Source organism: Sus scrofa, chromosome X (assembly GCF_054392235.1).
Source record: "Sus scrofa isolate SSC_HxYL_T2T_F1_AM1 chromosome X, Sscrofa_HxYL_maternal_Yorkshire_Landrace_v2.0, whole genome shotgun sequence".
Lineage (NCBI taxonomy): Eukaryota > Metazoa > Chordata > Mammalia > Artiodactyla > Suidae > Sus > Sus scrofa.
The window spans coordinates 16,928,844-16,944,109 of NC_139401.1; the positions used below are offsets into that span (position 1 = coordinate 16,928,844).

A 15,266-nucleotide genomic window follows, 5' to 3' on the forward strand; every position below is an offset into this window, starting at 1 on the left:
CCCTGATGTGGGTTTGATCCCTGGCCTGGGAACTTCGACATGCCAGAACAAAAAATTAAAAAAATAAGGAGTATGAGAGCATAGAGAGTAAGGTTAAATTACTGTTTCAAGAGTAAAACACTAGAATGAAGCCGTCTCTCCCATACCAACTATCTGTATTTGTTAGGGCAGGGATAGCTGCTTAAAACATAAGTCTCAAAATGTATGTGCCTTCGTATGAGAGAAATTTTTTTTTTTTTCTTCTAATAGTCCAGTGTGGATGTTCTTAGGAAGAAGGGTGGCTTTCCTTGCTCATGTTTATGAGGTTTGGGGCCCAGGCTGCTTTCATCCTGTGGCTCTGCTGCCTCTTAGGGTCTTGCAGACCATGTGTCCAGCCCCAGTGAGAGAAAGAGCTTGTGCTTCTAAGCAGAAAAGTTTTATTGCAGAAGGGAAAGTCGTCACCTGGGATCACATGTTATTGCTGGGAACTTCACAGGGGACCCCAGCCCGATGTTAGGGTTCTAGTCTGAGCACTTGGCCAGCAGTACCAGCTCCGCAGGATATTGGAGGAGTGTGGGTTTTTGCTGGATAGCTAGTGAGCCATCTCAGTGGTACCATCTCCTTGAGGACCTGACCAAAATAGTTAACATTTGTTAATTTGGGATGGTTTTCTTTTAAGATGCTAATTATTTTACTTTATTTTTTTGTCTTTTGAGGGCCGCACCTGTGGCATATGGAGGTGCCCATGCTAGGGGACGAATTGGAGCTGTAGCCGCAGGCCTACGCCACAGTGACAGCAACGTCAGGTCTGAGCCGCTTCTATGACCTACACCACAGCTCTCGGCAACGCCAGGTCCTTAACCCACGGAGCGAGGCCAGGGATGGAACCCGAAACCTCATGGTTCCTAGTCAGATTCGTTTCTGCTGCATCACGACAGGACCTCCTCAAGATTTTTTCATTTTAAAATTTAAAAAGCACAAAATGTTAAAGAGCATGATTTTTCCTGTGGTTTCTTCTGTTTTTGTCTCTATGACTCTCATTTCTGAGCCAAGTTTCCTTCAAAACGCAACATTGTTAGAATTAGTCTATTTTATCAGTGGTATTTTCTAGTATTTCTTTTTTTTTTGTCTTTTGTCTTTTGTCTTGTTGTTGTTGTTGTTGCTATTTCTTGGGCTGCTCCCGCGGCATATGGAGGTTCCCAGGCTAGGAGTTGAATCAGAGCTGTAGCCACCGGCCTACGCCAGAGCCACAGCAATGCGGGATCCGAGCCGTGTCTGCAACCTACACCACAGCTCAGGGCAACGCCGGATCGTTAACCCACTGAGCAAGGGCAGGGACCAAACCCGCAGCCTCATGGTTCCTAGTCGGGTTCGTTAACCACTGCGCCACGACGGGAACTCCTCTAGTATTTCTTAATGGTATTTTTGAGCCAAGGTAAAGATCTCCAAGATATATATATATTTTTTTAATGGCCACACTCACGGCATATGGAAGTTCCTGGGCCAGGGCAACACCAAATCCTTTAACCCACTGTCTCAGGCCAGGGATCAAACCGCACCTCTGCAGAACCCAAGCCGCTGCAATAGGATTCTTAACCCACTGACTACATCACATTGGAAACTCTCAGTGACGAATTTTTATAAGGAAATAAGTTTATTTTTTATTGGCCAGGGCACTATCATGACATGATACTTTTTTGCTGGGGGTGGGTAGGGGGTAAATTTAGATGTAACAACTAAATAGCATTTCTTGCTTCTTTTGGTACTACTTAGCCGTGTGATTTGTCTTCTGTTTTGTTTTACTTTTGTTAGGGCCGCACCTGTGGCATATGGAGGATCCCAGGCGAGGGGTCAAATCAGAGCTAGACAACCGCCAGCCTACACTACAGCCACAGCCACGCCAGATCCGAGCTGCATCTGCAATCTGCACCACAGCTCGTGGCAATGCCAGATCCTTAACGCAGTGATCAAGGCCAGGGATCGAACCCACATCTTCATTGATGCTAGACAGATTCTTTTCTGCTGTGCCACACCGGGGACTCCTGTGTGATTTGTTTTAACTTAAATTTTCTTACTCTTTACAGTTAGGTCACCTCTCAGTGATGCTTAGAAACTACCATATTTATATCACTATAACAAAGCACTGAGAAAATAAAGCTGTCACCCTATGAAGTGCAGTTGACTGTATTGATTACATTTGATTTACTCCCCCTTTGCATCTTTTTTCTCCTTCTCCTCCCTTCTAGTTTGTGATGGGCACAATGGAAGAAGCTGGAATGTGCGGGCTAGCGGTGAAAGCGGACATGTTGCATAACTCTCAGCCGAATGATATTCTTCAGCATCAGGATTCACATTGTGGTGGCACAAGTAACAGGCACGCATTGGAAGAGGATGCCAGCAGTGACTTTATAACAAAGAGCAGGAGTTTGGTGAGCCCGGCGTACTGCACACAAGAGTCAAGGGAGGAAATTCCTGGGCGAGAGGCTCGAACAGATCCCCCCGATGGTCAGCAAGATTCAGAGTGCAGCAGGAGCAAAGAAAAAACCTTAGGTAACAGCCTTTGCTCAGGGGTTGGGTGTTTGACACGTTGCTCATGTGACTTGTATTTTCTGCAGCACAGGTGGTCATGAGTGTGGCCAGTGTCGAGGTCCCTGTTGCTCAGCTAATCCATCCATCCGCTGTGTCTAGTGGGGCAGGCAGCCTGTCCGCTGCAGTGCTGTGCAGGAGGCCAGGGCGGCAGACTCAAGGGTATTTGTCTCTCAGTAATCAAGAGTTGGCTCTTGTGGAAAAAATATGAGGTCCACCTGACAGAAGCTTCTTGCTTGATTTCCCCCCCCACCCCGTACAGCATGGGGATCAAGTTACTCTTACATGTATACATTTTTTTTCCCCACCCTTTGTTCTGTTCAATAGGAGTATCTAGACATAGTTCTCAGTGCTACTCAGCAGGATCTCCTTGTAAATCTATTCTGAGTTGTATCTGATAACCCCATTACTTTCATCTTTAATGTAGTCTGACTAAAGTTTACAGTGAAAACTCTATTTGATCGTTTATTTTAAAACTAGTCACAAAAATTTAGAGACAACATACTGTTACATGAAGTCCGGAAAGTAGGTTAAGACTGGTTTTCAAGGATATGTCTTCTTTGTCCTGCTTTGCCTGAGATCTAGGACTAAAAATGTAGTATGTTAATTAAATCTCATTATGAAATCAGAATTCCCCTTTTAATTTAAGCTTACTGGTTGCTCTACATTTTCTTTATACCCATTATGCCAGAGGTTCATATATGGTTTTCTGTCTGCTGAGTTGGAATGATCCTTCTTATTAAATCTATTTTCTATTAACTTAGAAAACTTTAGAAAAATGTATAGAAATACAAAAAAAATGATTTTAATTCCTTACACACGACACATGTCTTCAAAATCAGCAATCCCAGTTAAATGTGTAAATGCAGATGGAATCTTAAAAACGTTACATATGATGTTACCATGTGACCCAGCAGTTCTGCCTCTAGTTATGTTCCCAAGAGGGTTGGAAACCTGCCCGTGAGTACTCGAGGCGGTGCCCGTGAGTACTTGAGGCGGCTTTGTGCACAGTAGCCAAAAAGTGGAAACAGTACTTTACTTACCATCAGCTGATGGTTGGAGAAACAGAATGTGTGCTCTGTCTGTACAATGGAATATTCAGCCCTAGAGAGGAAGGAAGTACTGGTGTATTGTGGGTGAACCTTGAAAATACTATGCTGAGTGAAAGAAACCAGACTACGTGATTCCAGTCTCTGGAGTGTCTGGAATTGGCACATCCATAGAAACAGGAAGAGTAGTGGTTGCCGGGGGCCTGGAGGAGGGGGTGTGGGGAGGGACTGCTCGTGGGCACGGAGGTGGTGATGAAAATGTTCTGGAATTAGTGGGGAGAGTTGTATCCCTTGGTGATACCCTCAATCGCGCCCTTGCAAAAGGTGAATTTTATGATATGTGCATCATGTATCAGAAAAAAACAGATGGAGTATGAGTTTAAAAATCTTCACCAAAATTGCAGGCTGCTTTATAGTTATTTCTAATCATATTCAGTAATCATGTTGAGTCATCTCTTAAAATTCGTACCAATCTTGGCCTGAGTGAGAGGATTTGTTACTAACATTTTCTCTGGATAGAAAAGGCTTCTGTCTTGAAACTAGCCTGTTTGGGAAAAAAAAAAAGAAAAAGAAAAGAAATTAGCCTGTTTGTTTTCCTCCTAATGGTCTATACACCATGTACCAAAGTCATTTTCACATGCTCCCCCCGCCCCCCTTTTAGGGCTGAACCCACGGCATGTGGAGGTTCCTAGGCTGGGGGTCAAATCAGAACTGTAGCCGCCAGCCTCCCCCACAGCCACAGCAACGCCAGATCCGAGCTGCATATGCCACCTACACCACAGCTCACGGCAACGCCAGATCCTTAACCCACTGAGCGAGGCCAGGGATTGAACCCATATCCTCATGGATACTAGGTGGGTTCTTAACCTGCCAAGCGATGACAGGAACTCCTACCTTTTTTTTTCTTTTGGCTATAATCATGACATGTGAAAGTTCCTGGGCCAGGGATCAAACCCATGCCGCAGTGACTTGCGCCACATCTGCAGCAAAGTCATTGTTAACCCAGTGTGCCACACAAGGACTTCCTCATTTACTTTTTTTTTTTTTTTTTTATGTCCACACATGCCACATATGGAAGTTCCTTGGGCTAGGGGTCAAATCAGACCTGCACTGAGGCCACAGCAACACCAGATGCAAGCCACACCTGCGACCTATACTACAGCTGTGGCAATGCTGGATCCTTAACCCACCGAGTGAGGCCAGGGATCGAACCCCACATTCACATGGACACTAAGTTGGGTTTTTGGTTTTTTTTTTTGCTTTTTTTTTTTAGGGCTGCACCTGTGGCATATGGAAGTTCCCAGGCTAGGGGTCAAATCAGAACTATAGCTGCCGGCCTACACCACAGCCGCAGCAACAGCAACATGGGATTCAAGCTGCATCTGCAATGTACACCACAGCTCATGGCAATGCCAGATCCTTAACCCACTGAGCGAGGCCAGGGATTGAACCCACATCTTTATGGATCCTAGTCAGGTTCATCAACCACTGAGCTGTGAAGGCAACTCCCTATGTTGGGTTCTTAACCCACTGAGCCATAACAGGAACACCTCATCTACGAATTTTAATGAAATACTGTTCATGAAGAATGAACATTACAAAAGATGAAAGTGGTACCTACTACCCAACTTAAGAAATAAAGCATAGTACTTCTTTTGAAACCCCATTTGTCCTCTCCTGTCTTAGCCACCTGCTTCTCCCTGCCAAAGTCCTGAAAATACTGTTCAGCTCTTTTTCCCAAGGGAAGAACCATCTTGACATCCTTTTTAAAAAAAAAAAAAAATACTGAACTTGATTAACACATGGAATATGCTTGCTAAATCATCAGAAGGTATTTAAATTGCTCAAAGGAAAAGATGTGTGTCATCAGTGATTATGGGTGTCTTAGGCAGAGAATACCCACAGAAATTGGCTTTGAACTTCCTTCTTTGTGCTTACTTGGTTAGGAGGAAGCTTTTAAAAATATTCTGCCCTTTGTTAAGTTGCCCTTCGTCTTAACTTGGTATGAGTGGTTATGCAAGGAAGTTTCTAAGCCTTCAGCACGAGTTCTTTTTACAAATAGCGCGCAGGGCTCGTGAGTGAAGACATTCGGGGTGGAGGTGGGGAGGAAGGGATTCCTTTTGATCCAAATTTTCGAAATAGCTTTCTTCATTTAGCTCATAATCTCTCTTTCTAGTTATAGCAGAAATTATTTTACTCTGGATGTCAGAACATTTCAGGAAGTGTTACTTAGAATTTATAGGTTAGATTTGATTGCATTCTCCTTCTGAGACTTATTTCTTATTTTGCTAATTATCAGGAAAAGAAGTTTTATTATTGATGCAAGCCCTAAACACCCTTTCAACTCCAGAAGAGAAGCTGGCAGCTCTCTGTAAGAAATATGCTGACCTTGTGAGTATTAAATGGAGGGAATGAGATCCATGTAAAATATAGCAAAGTTTATATGTGGTTTTAAAATACAATTTTGATGCAGCTTGAAATGTAAAATTATGTTTTATTCCAGAATTGAAGGGGAGAATCTACTTTCTTAGGGGCTTTTTGTTGCTTGTAAGACTTAGTTTTTTTTGGTTTTTTGTTTTTTGTCTTTTTAGGGCCATAGGTGTGGCATATGGAGCTTCCCAGGCCAGGGGTGGAATTGGGAGCTATAGCTGCACACCCACGCCATAGCCGCAGCCACGTGGGATCTGAGCCGCATCTGTGACCTACATCCCAGCTCACGGCAACACCGGATCCTTAACCCACTGCGTGAGGCCAGGGATTGAACCCGTGTCCTCATGGATACTAGTCGTGTTCGTAACCCACTAAGCCACAACAGGAACTCGTGAGTTCCTTTTATAAGGTGATATATAGAGCGTTAGAATACTAAGCCACAGCATAGGTATTCTAACACTCAGTATTTCTGAGTCTACCTTTTCCATTCCTGTGTTGCGATGCTTTAGATGCCAGTCAGTTGTAGTGTCGTCGTTCCTGTATTTAACTTTTCCTGAAGGAATGCTAGAGCTTACGGCTCTACTGAAGGAGTCTACTGAAACAATACTGCACCTCAGGAAATAGTTGTTTAGCATCCACTATGGGCCAGGCATTCCTTTTTCCATCTTCCAAAGAAATTGACCTCATTTGTTCTGGGCCTGTGTTATTCCAAGTAGCATTAATTCTCTTTGTAAAATTATGAAAGCATTCTCAATATAGGACCACTGGCATCCTATTTTAATTGAAGCATGGGAATGTCTCAGAACCCTTTGAATTAAGGGTTGTAAGAAACTTTTAGAATGAGTGGTTCCAATATGCTAAATTAATGTAATTTGTGAAAGACTTAGGTGAATTATTATGGACAATTTTTATGCATTTTCATCTGTTGTTAAAGCAGTTATCTATGTCATAAACACTACTTTTTGTTAATGACCAGCTTTTGAAAATGAATTATTACTCAAAGAATTACAGTTACTTTCCTTCAGTTTTCAACAGAGTCCAAGTATCCCCTCACTTAGCTGGCGCTCAACAGTCAGAGCAGCAGGAACCCCTCCGCCTCAATGAGAACGGCCTACAGCAGTCACAGGGCAAAGGTGGCAGAAAACTCAACGGGGAGGTCCAGTTGCCGGCTTTAGGAAAGCCGTGCTTCCTATGGAAGGCAGTCCCGGTGACAGGTGGTGGGAAAAGAGGACAAAAACAGGAGCTCCCTGCTGGCCAGTGGGTTAAGGATCCAACATTGTCACTGCTGTGGCTCTGGTTACTGCTGTGGCACAGGTTTGATCTCTGGCCTGGGAACTTCCACATTCCTCGGGCACAGCCAAAGAAAAAAAGGTGTGTGTGTGGTGGGGGGGGGAAATTGGAGAAAAGAGTAAAAAAGAAAAAAGCAGTATAGCAGGTTAGCTCCTTGACCCAGTGTTGTGACAACAGGGGACAGTCCTACACGGATTAGAAGAATAGGCACATAGTTGCCTGGGGCAGTCCTTCTTAGACTTGCACAGATATCGGGACTTCTGGTCAAAGGCACCTTGTGTTTCTGGTGGGCCTGGGCTGGGGCCTGAGAGTCTGTGTTTCAAGAGGCTCCCAAGTGAGGTTGATGGTGGTGCCATCAGCCCTTGGGTCACACTTTTTAAGTAGCAAAGGTGTAGGATGTGTTGTTTGTCGCATTTGTTTTGTGTGTGTGTGTGAGTGTGAGTGAAGGGTATGGTTATTTTTTTTAAAGTACCAGTAATAATCTCTCCATTCATTATAGGATGTGACACGTTGAATACCTGCTTATTGAGCGACCTCTTTAATTAGATTTGTGCTGAGCATATGAAGGACGGAACATGTACTGTTTTCAGAAAATGTAATGAAACTTTGGTTGTTGGTTTTTTCTTTTTTTGCCTTTTAGGGCCACACCTGCGGCATATGGAAGTTCCCAGGCTAGGGGTCGAATTTGATCCGTAGCAGCCGGCCTGCGCCACAGCAACAGCAATGCCAGATCTGAGCCGCATCTGCGACCTACACCACAGCTCGTGGCAACACCAGATCCTTAACCTACTGAGCGAGGCCAGGGATCGAACCTGCAACCTCATGGTTACTAGTTGGATTCGTTAACCACTGAGCCACGACCAGAACTCTGAAACTTTGTTTCTTGAAACAGCAGTCATTTCTTCTGAAAGGTTGAGTATATGGGTTATGTGGTGGTGAGATCATTAAAGGAGTAGCCTTTTCCTAAGGATTGTTCAGACAACTTCCCTTTTGCCGTCAGTGTCCTCTGTCCTTTTTGTGATAGCATCGTCTGACCCCCTGGTGCTTGTGGTTCAGGCATGGAAAAGGCATGTAGGGCAGCTGGAGTGGTGCAGGGCTGAAATCGAGATTGTCCCTTGGGGAGGTCTTGTGGCCGTGACACTCCGCAGAGAACATGGCTTTAGGAGGTCATCACATTTTACTTGCTACCGTACCATCAGCCACGTTGGACTAGCTACCATGTGGTACCGTTAGGCCTCTCCTGGGGTCCCTCAGTACGTTATGGTGCTCATCTTTCCCACGCCCTAGTTTGTGTGGATTACTAGAGTGTGGGAGTAAATCTTGATTATCCGGTTGGGTAGGTATATCTTCATCAGAAGTATCTTGACTGTTCTTGACTTTTTGACTGTCTATAATATTTTAGCTTCAATGTATTAATTTCATTGGAAAGAATAACCCTTGGGAATTTTGAAGAGCATTGTATGGAATTTATAGTTGCATTTAGGGGAGAATTACCATCCTTATGAAATTAATGGAGCTTAAAAAGTGGATATCCTTATGGGGGGAGAAATGAAATTAGATCCTAAATTAGATTAGATTACACACTGTACACAATGATCAATTCCAAATGGATTATGGACTTAAATGATATTTTTAGATATCATTTAAATATGTTAACAGGTGAATATTCTTCTAAACTTGGTTTAAGAGAAGGATTTCTTAATCTTTTTTTTTTTTTTTTTTTCTTTCCACACTCACAGCATGTGGAAGTTTCTGGGCCAGTGATTACACCCAAGCTGCAACGGTGACAACACTGGATCCTTAACACACTGAGCCACAAGGGAACTCCAAGAGAAGGATTTCTTATGACAGAAAGCACTGTCAAAAGAAAAGGTTGCAGGACTTGCTGTTGTGTTGCAGTGTAAGTAAATCCGACCAGTATCCATGAGGAAGCAGGTTTGATCCCTGGCCTCGCTCAGTAGGTTAAGGATCCAGCATTGCCTTGAGCTGTGTGTGGTGTGGGTCTCATGTGGCTCGGATCCGGCGTGGCTGTGGCTGTGTTGTAGGCCGGCAGCTGTAGCTCTGATTGGATGCCTAGCCTGGGAACCTCCATGTGCCGTGGGAGCAGCCCTAAAAAGACAAAAAAAAGTACATAAAGGTATGAAGCGATGTTTGACTATGTGAATAATCAGGGAAATGCAAGCCAGGAACACTGAGATGCTATGTCATGTCCATTGTAAGTGGTGTAAATGAAGACTTGGGATCGTGTGACGTTTTGGAGAAGGAGTGCATCTACATAATTTCTTTAAAATTGCCAATGGAATTTAGAAGATTTATTTATTTATAAATAAATAAATTTGCATCCTGGAGAAAGTCTTGCATGGTGTATATACCAGGGGCACGTGTGAGAATGTTGGAATTGTGAGTCATAGAACCTGTAAACAACCCGAATGTCCTCTCGTAAGAGCCTGGGTCAACAAAGTGTATCGTGTCCTGTATGTTTTTGGGTAAGTGGAATATTATACAACCTGTGAGCCAAGGCTGGCAAGGCCTGTTTTCGTATTGCCCACAAGCTAAAAATGGTTTTACTTAAGATGTCGATGACACAACAGACACCAGATGTGGTCTGCGAGGCCTAAGATACTTTCTGGCCATTTACAGAATTAAGTTTGCCGTTCCCTGCTCTCTAGCTACACACACGCAATCTGGATGAGCCCTTGCAGTGTCATCTGTGGCTGCTCTCCAAACCAGTAGCCATTTAAGCTTGAATTCGTTTAAATTAAAGAAGGTTAGAACCTTTTTTTTCCTCAGTTACAGTAGCCACAGTAAAGTCAACTTGAACCAAAACCATTTCTTCAGAACCACACGCAGATGATATGAAATACAAAGGGTAACAAAGCAGAGCTCAGGGCAGTGGCTACCGTGAGGGGTGGGGGGGGAGTTCCCGTCCTCAGTGGAGTCACTGCTCCTATGTGCACGTCCCATGGTCCAGAGCAAGATCACCTAAGGAGAGTATTTTACACAAAATCATTCTCTGGTGGGAATTTCTGTCAGGGTGTTCTGAATAGCTGTGAGCCGCTGGCCTGTAAGCATGCGCGGTGTGTTTTGACAGGCCTCAAGGTGTCGCTCTTGCTCTCTTAATGGTGACTCAGCATCCTTCTGCGACAGGTCAGTAAGGCTGCCATCTTACCAGTTACGAGTTGATTTAACCTTGAGACAAGTTGATTTAACCTTGAGACGGGCACATTTGCTTCAAACCTAGAATTGCAGTGATCCCCTTCTCACTTGCAAAGAGCTTCGAGTGCTGCTTACTGAGTTCTAATTTGAAAGATTGTTTGAATAAAGTAGCTTGTGTTTTTCAGGAAAATAAAACTTGATTGTGTTGATTCCTAAAAAGCTTTCTAAAACATCATTTTTTTGTTGTTTTTAATAAATAAATGAAGAGATTAAGATTTTTTTTCCTGGGCGTTCCCGTTGTGGCTCAGCAGAAATGAATCCGACTAGGAACCATGAGGTTGCAGGTTCGATCCCTGGCCTCACTCAGTGGGTTAAAGATCCGGTGGTGCCACGAGCTGTGGTGTAGGTTACAGATGCAGCTCGGATTCCGTGTGGCTGTGGTATAGACCTGCACCTGCAGCTCTCATTTGACCCCTAGCCTGGGAACTTCCATATGCCATGGCTGTGGCCCTAAAAAGTAAAAACAAAAACAAAACAAACCTTTTTTTTTTTTTTTTTTTGGCTGCCTTTGCTGTCACGATGGGAAAAGAGAAAAGATTGGCCGAGCAGCCTGGTGTGAAACCATTTAAATGTGACACTACAGTCCTGTCTCTGCTGTAGTTCTTACTCTAATTCTTCCTACCATAACTCAAGGGTTTTCACCGCACTTCCTAAATGTGAAGTACTTCTTAATTGTAGCTGGAGGAGAGCAGGAACGTTCAGAAGCAAATGAAAATTCTACAGAAGAAGCAAGCCCAGATCGTGAAAGAGAAGGTTCACTTGCAGAGTGAACACAGCAAGGCCATCTTGGCAAGAAGCAAACTCGAGTCTCTTTGCAGGGAGCTTCAGCGGCACAATAAGACGTTAAAGGTGAGTCAGGTCCTTTTCCTCTTGTTCAGGAGGGGCTGACTTAGCTTGATGTATGCTCACCTCGTACCTGCTTGAAATAAATCCTGTCTCTTTGTGGACACGGGGACGTGCCCTCTTTCCCTTTTGCTCGGCCTGAAGCTTCTTAACTCACCTCCTACTTGCTTCTGCGGCGTCTAGATGAGGTGGGTGTTTAGATGGTAGGTTTCCTGCTTGGAGCCGGGGCGTGGGAAGGTCAAAGTTGCCAGTTTCTGCTGAGCACTGAGGTTGTTCATTAGCATGTATGAAAAGGGGGCAAAACAAGAAACTGAGTAGGAGCAGCCTTGAGGCGGAACGAGTCTGGGAAGCTGAGCTCCTCAAGGGCTGTTCACTGGCCACATTGCCAGGCACCCGTATCCCTCCCGGCGCCAAGTACTTTAGAGTAGAAGGGCGCTCACACTTCGGCTGATTCAAAAGGAGGGAGCAGGTACCCAGAGTTTCAGCGGGACCGGCAGGGCAGCAAGGGCAAATGGCAGAGACCGGGGCGGGCCTGTCCCCGAGTGCAGACGCCACACCGTGGCACGGGCCCAAGTCCTAGACGACAGGAGCCCCCAGGACATGGATCTCCACCTGACGTGGGAGCCCTTCGTTGTTGTTTGCTTCGGACTCCTTGGCTGTCGGTGTTCATGAAAGCGAGTGGTATTTTTCCCCCTAGCGGTCCACACTGCGGCCTGGTAGTGGTTTGCACGGGTGAAGGTGTCTCAGTACTTGTAGCCGAGCAAGAGTTGGCAGTGAGCGTTTGGGGCACTGATTGCTTTGGTCCCCTGCTGTCTAGGGAGCAGAGGGCCTGACCCAGAACGTGAGGTGCAGGAAGGGATCCTGTCTTCAGGCCGATTTCAGACGCTCTCCTGTGAGACCAGCGAGGGAGGGCATCTGCGAACCCAGCCTGGAGGGAGCTGGCTGCGTGGACGAGGGCAGGGGGCGGGTGGGGGCGGCGGAGCCCTCGCGCTAAAGCAGGGCCGTCCTCGTCGCTCTGATCCTCTGCCCGGGAGAAGCTGCTTGCTTTTCCGTGAGGGCTCACAAAGGAGGAGGAGGCCTTCTGGCTGGGAGGGCCCCCTTCGGGGCGGCAGTGAGCGAGCCCGTGGCCCGCAGCGCCGTGTGGGAGCGTCCGACCTGTGGTCTGCGCTGTTAACCCGAGCTGTTTGGGCTCCTAAGGAAGAAAACATGCAGCAGGCGCGAGAGGAGGAGGAAAGACGGAAGGAAGCCACGGCGCACTTCCAGATGACGCTGAATGAGATCCAGGCGCAGCTGGAGCAGCACGACCTGCACAACGCCAAGCTCCGCCAGGAGAACATGGAGCTGGGAGAGAAGCTCAAGAAGCTCATCGAGCAGTACGCGCTGCGGGAGGAGGTAGGCGCCCCCGGGCGGCCCGGGCCCCCGGGGTGGAAGCCGGCTCTGGGATCCAGCTTTAGGAGCTCGGCGCGTGCCTGGTGGACGCCGGGCCTTGCTCAGCAAAGGCTCCGGCTCCTCGCGAGCAGGCTTCTTGGGGGGCGTCCCTCCATGGCCCAGAAGCCAGTGGATGCGGGCTCCTGAGGCGGTTTCTTGGAGTCGGGTTAAGCCCTCCTGGCCTTCATGGGATCCTGGAAGGTGGGGATTTTAGCAAGCATCTTTTTCCCCCTTGTCTGGACTAATGATGAATAATAAATATCCGGCCCCCGAACACCCCGTATTTCAGACATCGCTGATCATCTGTACAGTCTGTACTGTCACTGCATTATACTGATGTTTCCGTTTTTTGTTTTTTTTTTTTTTTTTTAATAAGCGGGACTTTTATACTCTTTGGGGGAAAAAAGATCTGTTTCTAAACCTCTACACACCCCAGTTGAAGTCAGAAGTTTACTGAAGGGATCTAGGGTCACTCATGCTGCAAAGACTTAGAAGCTAGTTGGGAAATCTGGACATGGTGTCTAGATTAAATGCAAATAGGTGATAATATGCTTTTGAAAAAAATTATAGTTGATTTACAGTGTTGTGTTTTAGATGTACAGCAAAGTGATTCCGTTACACATACCTTGTTTTGTTCAGGTTCTTTTAGGTTGTTGTAAAGTACCGAGGAGAGTTCCCTGTGCTCGACAGTAGGTCCTCGTTGTTTATTTTATATGTATCAGTGTGCATCTGTTAATCCCACACTCCTAATTTATCCCCCTCCCCATAATGTGCTTTCTAAGGTTCCTTCTAAAAAGGTCAAATGGGCAGGAATAAAGAGTCGGGCTTTTTAACTGTTCCATCCCCTGCCTTTGTTAGTAAAATGTTCTTTTATGGGTGTTTGATCTGTTATACAGACTAGCCGATTTGAAGGGTAAAAAAAAAGATTGTGCTGTCTCTGTGGGTTATCTTATCCAGTTGTTTTTCTTTTTCGGGTTTTTTTTTTTTTTTTTTTCTTTTTTCTTTTTTTCTTTTCTGTACCTACAGCATGTGAAAATTCCTGGGCCAGGGATTGAACCTGCACCACAGCAGTGACCCAGGCCACTGCAGTGACAATAGATTCTTAACCCACTGAGCCAGAAGGGAGCTCTCACTCAGTTTTTGAGACAAACTTCAGATTATATTAGAGTTCTACATACGGCCAGCCCTTCCAAAAGATTTGAAAAAAACTTGCTGCTTTTGGCTTATTACCTTTTGTTTTTTTTTTTTTTTTTTTTTTGTCTTTTGTCTTTTTTGTTATTGTTGTTGTTGTTATTGTTGCTTATTTCTTGGGCCGCTCCCGCGGCATATGGAGGTTCCCCGGCTAGGAGTCAAATCGGAGCTGTAGCCACTGGCCTACGCCAGAGCCACAGGCATATGGAGGTTCCCCGGCTAGGGGTCAAATCGGAGCTGTAGCCACTGGCCTACGCCAGAGCCACAGCAACGCGGGATCCGAGCCGTGTCTGCAACCTACACCACAGCTCACGGCAACGCCGGATCGTTAACCCACTGAGCAAGGGCAGGGATCGAACCCGCAACCTCATGGTTCCTAGTCGGATTCGTTAACCACTGCACCACGATGGGAACTCCACCTTTTGTTTTTTTTCCAATGGAAAATTACGAACAAAAGTAGAGACCGTATCACTTGGCTTCAGCAGATGAAACCATAGCTTGAGCTGTATTCCCATCACCTTCCCCTGGGTTATTTCGAAGCAAATCCAAGTTATCAGTCCATTCATATATATTTGAGGGGACACCTCAAAAGTTGAAGGATTCGTTTTTGGTGTGACCCCAGTATACTATTTTCAAACCTGAAAAATTAACATTAATTATTAAATAGTCATTTTTTAAATTTTTCATCGATTGTCTTCTCCCCCCCCTTTTTCCTTTTTCCTTTTATGTATTTATTTATTTTCCTTGTTTTTTTTTTTTTAGGGCCACACCCACGGCATAAGGAGGTTCCCAGGCTAGGGATCGAAATCAGCTACAGCTGCCGGCCTACACCACAGCCACAGCCACGCCAGATCCGAGCCGCATCTGCGACCTACACCAGAGCTCACGGCCACACCGGATCCTTAACCCACTGAACGAGGTCAGGGATCAAACCCGCAACCTCATGGTTCCTAGTTGGATTCGTTTCTGCTGCGCCACGACAGGAACTCCCTCCTTTGTCTTTTTAGGGCGGCACCGGCGCATGTGCTAGTTCCCCGGGTTAGGGGTTGAATAGGAGCTGCAGCTGCTGGCCTGCGCCACAGCGCCACATTGAGCTGCATCTTTGACCTACACCTAGCTTGCAACAACGCCGGATCCTTAACCCACTGAGTGAAGTGAGGCCAGGTTCCTCAGGGATACTAGTCGGGTTCTTAACCCGCGGAGCCACAACAGGAACTCCCCCTCCCCACTTTTTTAAAGCTGTATGACTCAAGA

At 45.8% G+C, this 15,266-nt stretch overlaps 1 protein-coding gene across 4 annotated transcripts in view; it reads left to right on the forward strand.

Moving 5' to 3' along the window:
* TXLNG (taxilin gamma) overlaps positions 1 to 15,266 on the forward strand; it is a 77,385-nt gene that overhangs the window by 49,712 nt on the left and 12,407 nt on the right. For all 4 annotated transcript variants that reach the window (XR_014835786.1, XM_085008572.1, XM_013985941.3 and 1 more), the window contains exons 2-5: positions 2,226 to 2,529; positions 5,914 to 6,005; positions 11,229 to 11,399; positions 12,591 to 12,785. Coding sequence is in view for 3 of the 4 variants with exons in the window: in XM_013985941.3 (XP_013841395.1) it covers positions 2,226 to 2,529; positions 5,914 to 6,005; positions 11,229 to 11,399; positions 12,591 to 12,785 (762 nt within the window). In the remaining variant the exon portion in view is untranslated. The remainder of the gene's footprint in view (positions 1 to 2,225; positions 2,530 to 5,913; positions 6,006 to 11,228; positions 11,400 to 12,590; positions 12,786 to 15,266) is intronic.